The sequence below is a fragment of the Nicotiana tomentosiformis genome, chromosome 8, assembly GCF_000390325.3.
Source record: "Nicotiana tomentosiformis chromosome 8, ASM39032v3, whole genome shotgun sequence".
Taxonomy (NCBI): Eukaryota; Viridiplantae; Streptophyta; class Magnoliopsida; order Solanales; family Solanaceae; genus Nicotiana; species Nicotiana tomentosiformis.
In genome coordinates, this window is record NC_090819.1 from 138,892,761 (window position 1) to 138,903,272 (window position 10,512).

Consider the following 10,512-nt stretch of genomic DNA (forward strand, 5'->3'; position numbering starts at 1 on the left):
CCTTTCGAACGGCTATTGCATGGGGTGATTTCGACCCCTTTAACACCGTATCTTTGAAATTAGAGTCATAATCAATATGAAGAGATGAAGATTTGACCACAGTTGCTTTAGATTTTGATTTCTTACCAGTTGAATTTTTACCCATCTTTCAACTTGGCAAGAATGATGATATTGTCTTCGAATTTCTACAAAAGAGTCTTGATTTAAAAAAATAGTTAAGAAAAAGATTAAGAAGACATAATAAGAGAGTATTAATCAGATAAAAATGGAGAGATTTGGGAGATTTGAAAATTTTGGAATTTGGAGAAGAATAGCGTAAAAGAAGGAGAGAGGGGAAGAGAGAGCGGAAAGTACTGAACGTTACTTCTAATTTTGAATAACAATAAAATTGGCTATGATATACCAATTAAAACAAATAAAAATTTAAAGTTGGGCTATAGGGTGTCAATATCTAAAACTAGGACTTTTTTATGCCAATTTTCTTAATAGGTTGTTATACCATGCTACTTTTTCTTCTTGCAAATCACCCATTATTTCTTGAGGTTGGGCTTGTAATTCTTTTGGGTTGATTTTGGACATGTGGTCTGGATATTCCTAACAGGGCTGGAAGGAAAATCCTAGCCCACTTCTGTTACGACGTTTAGGCTGCTAATTACATAAGTATAAAGTTCTATCTGAAAATATATATACTTTTAGTTTTGATGATTGTTCCAAATTGAGCAGTTTAATGGTTAATCTAAACTAGGATTAAAGATGTCTGAATATGATAAATAAAATCTGGTATAAAAATAAAAACTAAGTGAATTGATCATCGATCACATAACAACGAAGCATTAATAGAAAACTAATCACATAATTACTGGCTTTTGCGACAAATATAAGCGCTTACTAAGTGTTATGTAAGCCGTGTGAAAGTTATATCTTTGAGCTAGAACAACCAAAATACGCAAAGTCATAAAATTTAACTGAACAATTATAATATGTAAACTTAATAATAATGCGACTTAATTATAGTCTTTTAGCGATCAAGCTATCTAGCTCAATTACTTATTTTGTAATTTTTACGTATGTCATTGATCACATCATATTTACTTAGTTTTTTTCAAAGATAAATATATTTACAGTAACATACTATCAGGACTCTTGAATTTAGTCTTTGCATTGGACTATTATTTGACCACAACAGACTCCACAAGAGAAAAAATAAATTTAAAAACAAAAAAAAAAGATGTAAAATTGAAGAACAGATTTGAATTGGTTTTGTTTTCCCCTCGTATAAGACAAGAGTATGCTAAATAAAGACAACTACTTGTAACTGATTTAAACCCAAAATTAAGCATAAAAACAAACCAGCAAAACAACCAATTAAAATTTCTTCCGTTACAAAATCCACAACAATCTCAAATTGGATTCTCTTCTAATCTGTAACATTAATTACTTCATTCAAATTATGTAAATTGTTTGTATAAAAACCCTTAAAAACACAACCTTTTCATCAATTCTCAATTGGGTTTCTCTTCTTAATCTGTAAATTTTTGTTATTTCATTCAATTTTGTATAATGGATTCTGATTTTTCTCCCGGGTGCGAGTCGGGTATACAATCAGACTTTGCGTTCGCTTTCAATGATAGCAATTTCTCGGATCGGATCTTAAGGATTGAGATTGTACCCGACTTGCCGGATTGTAAAACGGGCTGTGAAGGTTGTAGTGGCGGCATTGATGATTGGGCCCGGAATCGCAAGCGTAGGAGAGAAGAAATCAAGAAAGAAAATGGTTTGTTTTTCTCAAATTTTTTTTCCAATTAGGGTTTAACCTCCTTTTTTTTTGTGTGTGTGTGTGTGTGTGTGTTTGGAGGTTGGGGGGGTAGATTTTTGGTTTTAGAAAATGGTTTGCCGTTTTGAGTGCTTCATTAGGGTTTTGATTTTCTGTTATCATTTATAAAACAAGGTTATTTTTTTATATATTTGATAATGATAGTGTCTGGTCTAGCTTGTGCACACCTGAACTATTTTACCGTGTAGCTGATATCTCCCACAAACACAAGACCAAGACTTACGGCAGATAAGAAAAAATCACTTAGTGTCTTTTGTCTTGTTGGGGTTTCAACCCTGGTGTCGATGGTTTGCGCTCATTTATTGACAACTAGGCGACACCCTTCGGTGCACTACGCCACACCCTTGGGTGCCATTTTAGCAGAAGAGATATTAAGAAAGAAAATAATTAACTTTTCGATATTTCATTACGGTTTTACATCTTTATTTAGCTTAGACCTTTTGTTTTCTGTTAATTTTCATTAAAAAAAAGACATACTTTACCATTGAATTTTCGTTCTAGGGGAGGATGCCAACAAAGAAACTGGATTGTTTTCTCAATTCTCTATTAGGGTTTAACATCTTTTTTATAATAAGGAGGGCAACATCTTATTATCCGTAGAATTTTGGTTTCTGTTAATTTTCATGTACCTCTTTATATGGATTTGGATTTCCCCGTTTGTAATTTAGCTTTAAAGGGTGGATTTTTCTAGGGAAATTTTTTATTTGGTTAATGCATGCGAAGGGCGGGTTATAAACGATTCATATAGCTGAACCAACTAGTTTAGAATATGGGAAAGACAGTTTATTGAGTTAGGGTTTTGTTTTTTTGTGTGAAATGGGATTGCATTTTCTTTATAGATACCACAGCTGCAGTTTATTTCTTCAATTTATTGATCTTTTTTAAAATAAAGGTAGGATTAGATGAGCCTTAAAAGTTGTTGTCAATGGTCATGTTTGATGAAACTAATGAGATGCAACTTGAAATGAAAGGTTTTGAACTGGGAGGATGAAATGATGTATTTGGTTGAAGTTGTTTGAGTGTTGGCTGCTGGTACAAACTACAAAGCATGCACTGATCTTGTTGATGTATTTGCAGTTTGTATTCTTATTTAGTCTTGGCACTGCAGAGTACTTATGCAGTAGGTTCGTTCGAGTACCTCATACCATAATGTTGCATCCCCTTTCAAGTACATGTGTGTCTGTCAGTTAAGCTTTGTTGTAAATACTACAGATTTTAGATGCAAACATCCTATTGCTTGTTGGCTGTTTGAAGTCATACTTGAAAGTGTCCTTAAATCGTTGGCCTATTAAACAAAAGTTTCATTCTCAAAACATTTGTGGCCTATCGAAGAACAAAATGTAGTTTATCATGTAAACTTACCCTGCTTTAGTCACATATTTTGGAAGCTCTACGCTATTAATTACGCGAGTTTTCCTGTTTTTCCCCTTTCGTATGCTTATCTCATTTACTTGTCAGATGCGGATGTGGTCATGCAACGTGAGGAGCAAGTAGTAAATTGTAATTTGCTGGAAATGGAAGATGGTCTTGCTGATGACGAACAAGATGAAGAAGCTGTAGGAATGCTTGAGGAATCACCTTCTGGCATTGAGATGACCACAAATCCCCCTGGTACGTATTCACTTCCCTATAATGTAGTACTTTTTCCTTCTATTTCAAGGATATCAATCATTATTCATTAGTGATTCTAACTCTTTCCATAAAATCCTGATTATCAAGAATCTGAGGTTAGATTCTAATATTGCTTACTCTTCTGAGAGAAGTATATTCTCTGCCTGCATAGTTGGAAAGTCAACTTTTCTTTTATGATGCATTCTTAATATTAGTCTACATGATAAATGGCTATTTATCAAGGTTTTTAGACAAGTTTGATGCGTTTTATAGGCGATGATGAAGCTTCTAAAAGCGATGATGATTCATCTACAAACATGGACTCTTCAAACCCCCTTCGGGTGAGAACTATACATATCAGTTCTCCCATTTTGGCAGCTAAGAGTCCATTCTTTTATAAGGTGAGTAGTCTTTAATATACTAATATTTTTTGCCTTAATTAGGCATCTCCTTTTTTTTTTTTTTTTAAAACAACTATTTGTTTTCTTCTTAGTTGTTCTCAAATGGCATGAAAGAGTCGGAGCAACGGCATGTAACCATACGAATCAATGCGTCGGGTAAGTACTAAATTTGACTTACTTTCTCGTGTGAAAGTTTCATTCCAGCTTAATGTCTGTTTTTTAACATTTAGGAGTAGTAAATTTTTCTTGAGCACTAAGTGCAATATTTGAGATTGGAGTAACAGGAAAACCTTGTATTACCCATTGTCAGAAATTTAAGTGTAGTTGTACAGATGAGCTTCGAATGTTTCAACTACATTTCTTTCCTAATTGAATCAGGGTATAAACCGATGTCAATGCATGTTTGGCTCTAGCGTACTATGGGCATTGTCACACAGACTCTCCCCATCTTCCCTCCCAAACAAAACTTACAATAGAGGGAAGCTTAGAATAGAGGGAAGAAACCCCGTCTGTATCATCTTCATGAACAGCGCCTGCATTCAAAACTTTCTTCTTTTTTTTTTAGATAAGTTTACATTCACAAATCTCTTTGAGTTGCAATAGCTCACTTAAATTAGAAAAGAATACTCCTTCTCAAGGTAGGGTTGGAAAAATCCAATGATTATCTGAGAAGAGTGATGGATGAACCTGTCACAATTGCTGTCAGTGGTTATTTTTAGGGTTAAAACTTAGAACAACTAGATTTTACCCTAATAGGAGATTGGGCTTACCTGAACTAGATGTGTTTTCCATTTACATTCTTCAACTATCAATGTACAATTCAATAGAAATCATACTACCTACTAATAAATGATAATTGAGATTTTCTGGGGCTGCCAAACAGTTGGATAAGTAAATACCATACAAGGAAGTCTGTATTTATTAGCCTTAGCACGCACTTTTTTTTAATATATTTTGGATCTTTGATGTGAATCATATGAGATACTCCTAAAGAGTCAATTTGACATAGATTATCGTGCATAATGTTAGCAAGTTTAACAGCATTATCCATACACTTGATGGTTTAATTATCACGCATATGGGATACTCCTAAAGAGTCAATTTGACATAGATTATCACGCATAATGTTTTCAAGTTTTAGCATTCTCCATGCACGCATAATGTTTTAATTATCTGCAAAATCTCCTGTCCACCTTTTTGTTTGTCATCCTTTCTTTTCCTTTTAAGGAAAAATTATCTGCATATATTTTCTTTTGTTGTTAGCTGACAAACAATTTAACTTTTGCCTTTCTCAATCTTATTGAGCAGAAGAAGCTGCCCTCATGGACCTCTTGAATTTTATGTATAGCAATACTTTATCAACTACTACACTTACTGCCGTGCTTGATGTGCTGATGGCTGCTGACAAATTTGAGGTTGCGTCATGCATGAGATACTGCAGCCGCGTACTGCGAAATCTTCGCATGACTTGTGAATCAGCATTGCTTTATTTGGATCTTCCTTCCAGTGTACTAATGGCTGATGCCGTTCTGCCGTTAACAGATGCTGCGAAACAGTTTCTTGCTGCACGTTTCAAGGATATAACCAAGTGAGTAGCTCTATATGGAAACTTTAACTTTTACCTTGTTCGCTCTGGTTTGGTTGAATATGATAGTGAAGCTAGTTAAGTTTTTGATTTTTCTCAGTACATCTAGAAATTTCTTCATTTCATTATCTTGATTACCAAATGAGTGAATCTCTATTACCCAACACTTCCTTTTAACATTCGCGACCCTCTTGGGCTCCAGGCACTAGCTGATGAAATTTTCCCTTTTGTTTCATTAGTATACCAAAGAATTGACCTATAATAATGACCTCAGCTTTCAATACTCCATACACTTTTCATCTATACCACTAATAAAAGTATGAAAGATTTAGCATTTCCATATCAGTCCGTACTTTAATCAATTGTTACCTAATGGAAAATTATTTTTTCTTTTAATTTGAAAGTGATCTTTATTTGTTTGGCTCATAGTTAATGAATAACTTTCTACGCTAACTGCTGTTGGCATGTGCAGTGCACATGCATGAAAACTAGTTTGAGAAAGGTATCTTCTTATGAATCTTTTTTCTCTTAAATCCTTCAGGTTCCAAGAAGAGGTATTGAATTTGCCTCTTGCGGGAATTGAGGCTGTTCTGTCCAGTGACGATCTTCAGATTGCTTCAGAGGATGCTGTCTATGACTTTGCGTTAAAGTGGGCTCGCATCCATTACCCAAAGCTTGAAGAACGGCGGGAAGTATTGAGCTCACGTCTTTGTCGACTCATTCGATTTCCATGCATAACATGCAGGAAGCTGAAGAAAGTCCTAACATGCAATGACTTTGATCCTGAGCTTGCTTCAAAGCTTGTCCTTGAGGCTCTTTTTTATAAGGCCGAAGCACCATATCGGCAGCGCTCCATTGCTGCAGACGCAGGGAATGCTTTGTGCCATCGTTACATGGAGAGGGCATACAAATACAGACCTGTTAAAGTTCTCGAGTTCGAAGCACCTCGTCAACAGTGTGTTATTTACCTAGATTTGAAAAAAGAGGAGTGCGCTAGCCTCTTTCCTGCTGGTAGAGTTTATTCACAGGCTTTCCATTTGGGTGGACAGGGATTTTTCCTGTCAGCTCATTGCAACATGGATCAACAAAGTGCATTCCATTGCTTTGGGCTGTTTCTGGGCATGCAAGAGAAGGGCGCAGTGTCATTTGCAGTCGACTACGAGTTTGCAGCTCGTATCAAGCCAAACGAGCAATACGTGAGCAAATACAAAGGGAACTACACTTTCACTGGTGGCAAGGCTGTTGGCTACAGGAACCTATTTGGTATAGGTTGGAACGCATTTATGGCTGATGATAGTACTTACTTCATCAATGGACTTCTCCATCTTCGAGCTGAGCTTACTATCCGCCAATAGAGAGTTCAGATACTATCGCTGTGCTTCCGCTGACAGCTAAACTATACTTTTTATTTCAGTGAGGGCTTAAGAAGTTTACATTGTAGTGGTGTCTTACTTAAAAGTGCAGCACATATGAGCAATAGTTGTATGGGCTATATATTGCTTGTTACCTATTGCCGTATATGCGCTGTTGTAAATTAGTAAAATCAAAGACTTCGAGTGGTTCATATTTTGACAATCACAGTCTTTGTGAGGATTCATATTTTGACCTTATAGTAACTGCTCATCCAGATTTCAGTTGCTTTGGGGATGTGTAATTAGTTACCTGAAAGTTTCCAAAGCTTCAAATTCTGTTTTATGGTAGTGCATAATACTTGTCTGACTTACCCTCACCAGGACTCCTTGTTATCTGGACAATATGACCCCCCCCCCCCCCAATTTTTTTTTTGGTCACAAAAGAATATGGACTTTGGTCCATGTGATAATTCCCACATTTCATGGGAGAACAATGGTCTCTCTTTATCAACAGACAAAGGCATAATTGTTTCACCCTAAGGTGGAAACCCTATTATTAGTCTAATGGGACCAACTTAAGCATGACTTTGAGTGTATAACCCTAATCTTAAGTCCAAAAAGAAAAAGACTTTCCACCTCCAACCCTTCTTTCCTCCTCAATTTTAGCCATATTTCAAGCTCGAAGTCCTTCATACAGTTGGAAAGTAAAGCAAACCAAATACTCGACCAATTCAATGAAATCCCAGAACAGACAATGTCCAAAGAGATCAAATTTTATGCAAAACTTGTATATAGTTTGGTTATTCATCTTCTTGAAACTCTTTCTTCTTGTTCAATGTTCTAATAACAGCCTTACAGAATCATTAGACGTTATTCTTCACGAGCATGCTTTCAAATCTTTGGTTCATCAACATACTGGAGATTTATACAATGCTAATCTTCCTTCAAATCTAGCAGGAATGAAACTCTCACTCGTTCGATTAAGAAGCAGAACATTGTGGAAAAAGGGTGCAAACTTTAGTGGCTTTTCTATCCCTCCAAGAACTATTCCAGTGCCTTATGTTAAAAGAATCCACATTCTGTATAATGACTTGGGAAACTTATCTTCTCATTACTTCAACATATCAGGTTACAATCTCTTAACTTCTGTTATTGGTTTCATGGTTTATGATGCACCATCTCATATTAGTAGTATTACAAATCTTACAAAGCTTGATCTTAAACCAATGGGACAACCTATATCGATCGAGTTCAAGAATTTAACAGAGATGAAGGAAAGAACAAAGTGTGTTATGTTTGATGAAAATGGGAAAGTTTCTCTTAGTGAAATGAGATTTCCTAACTTATGTTACACAAGAAATCATGGTCATTTCTCTATAGTGCTACCTTTAGAGATAAAGAAGAAGAAGAGAATATGGGGGTTTTTGGTTATTGGATTTATTATCGGACTACTCGGGTTGGCATTGGTAGCTGCAGTAGGAAAGATGGTGTTGGGAATTTTTAAAGCCAAGAAAACATGTGAAATGGAAAGAGAAGCAGAAGAAGGTGAGTTTTTGGAAACTGTTGTTGTTGGTAAAAGTAAAATGCCTATTGCTATGGTCACAAGAACTCATCCAGTAATTGAAGGACCATGTTTTCCATAGTTTGTGTCATTTTATTGTGATTAGTTAGTTTTATGGTTTTAAAGGTAAAATCTTTAGTTGTATAGTTGCATTTCCAAAGATGTTATAGTACGATAATAGCAAAGAGAGACCAGTTTGAGCACAAAAAAAATTCTGTTTTTATAATGCGTTTCTAAAACTTATTTGGGATATTTGTAAGATAAACCTCGGGGGTATATTTGACTAATATTGCAATGTTTTTTTTTTTCGTCTAGAGGTTAATTTATTTTTAATTTGATAATTTATAGTCTTGACAAAAGGCAGACAGGAGTTTTTGCGACTTCTTTTATACTTTTCTATAAAAGTTACAGTTATATTTGCTCCAGTTTTGGACTCAATTCCAGTCGTTTGAAAGGAATGTTAATCCAGAAATTCAACCCTCCCATGAGCTTTGTGGCCAAGACAAATGGTAAATGATCAAGGCGTCATTAAGACATAAAACTTTGAGAAGACCGCGTAGCTGTCCAACTTTCAGACTGGTAATTGAAAAATAATCAGCGTTTGCAAAGTCTTTGAAAAGTAGCCATTATTTTGCTGAAACACATAAAGTTCAGCATAATATGCGGGATTATGAAGTTCTTGCGTATAAACTTCCAGTATATTATGTTGGAACTCCAGCACACACAGAAAGTTCCAGCATGCGGGATTATGAGTTCCTGCATATAAACTTCTCGCATATTATGTTGGAACTCCGGCATATTATGAAATTCCAGCATATTATGCTGGAAGCTCATATGTAAAAAATTCGAACTCTAGTATATTATGTTGGAATATTTTCATATTTTTAGGTTTTTATTGGTTCAAATTTTATCTTTATATGAAAAAGTGACTAAATTTCAATTACTTTTGAAATTGTGGTTATTCTTCAATTACCAGTTATAAATCTGGCTATTTTTTATTTTTTCCGACAAAATATTTAAGGTAAACAAAAATTGGCCCGAATATCACGTTAACAAAAGAAAGCATAAAAATTTGAGGAGAGCCCAAGTATGAAACTTTTTTCTTAAACATACAAAAGACCAATAATGAAATTTAGAGGTTGAGAATATACATGAAAGCATTAGGAGTGGATAATCTACTGACGTATAAATTCAGTAATGGTGCCCGTAACATTCAATATAACTATCTATTCGTACTATATTAAAAATGGGAACCCAAAGCTTAAAAGTTAAATTAGCTAATATCTTTCTTATAAGTCTAAATACCCTATTTAGTTTAAAAATTCCTAAAAATTAAGAATCGGTAAACCTAAATAACCTATTTAAAATGTATGATTCTCCAACCGAATTCTTTATAATATGTTATTTAGTATTGGTCATTCCAAACAATAGTGTGAGTAAACAATAATGAAATTACTAAACAGTAATTATAATTTTATTTCAATAATAAAAGGAATAGGTACGAGAAGTGTAGAAAAAAATAGTGAATGACTAACTACTAAATGAGATTTGGATTTAATAAAATAGGTAGTTCTTGAATCTTAGAAGATCCATTTGCAAGTTGCACCATATTATTAAATCAAAGCAAACCGGGCCAACTTTGACTTTAACTAAATAAAAATTAACATAAAATATTTCTAATTATTCATCATATTTATTCATGTTGCATGAAGTTAATTAATATGGATAAGATCTATTACATAGTTAATCTGTTTGTTCTTCTTTCTTTAATCCATCTAAATTTGGTTTTTATTTGTCTTATATTCTATACTTTTATACATATAACAATCTAACATATCATCAACAATAAAATATTTTAAATAATATATCTAATACTTACATAACAAAGGATATCACGCCTTAGAAAAGTCATAAAATTGTTTTTAAAAGCTAGTCAAATATACATGTTTGAATGACTCTTCTTTGATTATTTTGTTTCTCTTATGTCTTATAGTCTCATAAATTCTTCTCCTTTCATAAATATTAGAGTTTAAGCTTGTACTATAATTGTTTAGATGTAGTCTAGAAGTATATAAATATAATTAGAATATGTATCACATGGTGGTTACTAGTACATATCCTATATTTTATTCATGTTGCATGAAGTTATTTAATATGGTAAGATCTAT

General features: G+C 34.1%; 2 protein-coding genes across 2 annotated transcripts; both read left to right on the plus strand.

The window, feature by feature from the left end:
* The first annotated feature begins 1,311 nt into the window (after positions 1 to 1,311).
* On the plus strand, positions 1,312 to 7,072 carry LOC104110144 (BTB/POZ domain-containing protein POB1-like). Its single transcript, XM_009619584.4, has 6 exons — positions 1,312 to 1,774; positions 3,293 to 3,445; positions 3,719 to 3,846; positions 3,939 to 4,002; positions 5,155 to 5,434; positions 5,973 to 7,072. The coding sequence occupies exons 1-6, from the start codon at positions 1,561 to 1,563 to the stop codon at positions 6,784 to 6,786; spliced, it is 1,653 nt and encodes a 550-aa protein (XP_009617879.1). The 5' UTR covers positions 1,312 to 1,560; the 3' UTR covers positions 6,787 to 7,072.
* A 445-nt stretch (positions 7,073 to 7,517) lies between these two features.
* LOC104110143 (uncharacterized) lies at positions 7,518 to 8,426 on the plus strand. Its single transcript, XM_009619583.4, has one exon. It carries the CDS (start codon positions 7,518 to 7,520, stop codon positions 8,424 to 8,426), a length of 909 nt encoding a protein of 302 aa, XP_009617878.1.
* The last annotated feature ends 2,086 nt before the right edge of the window (positions 8,427 to 10,512 follow it).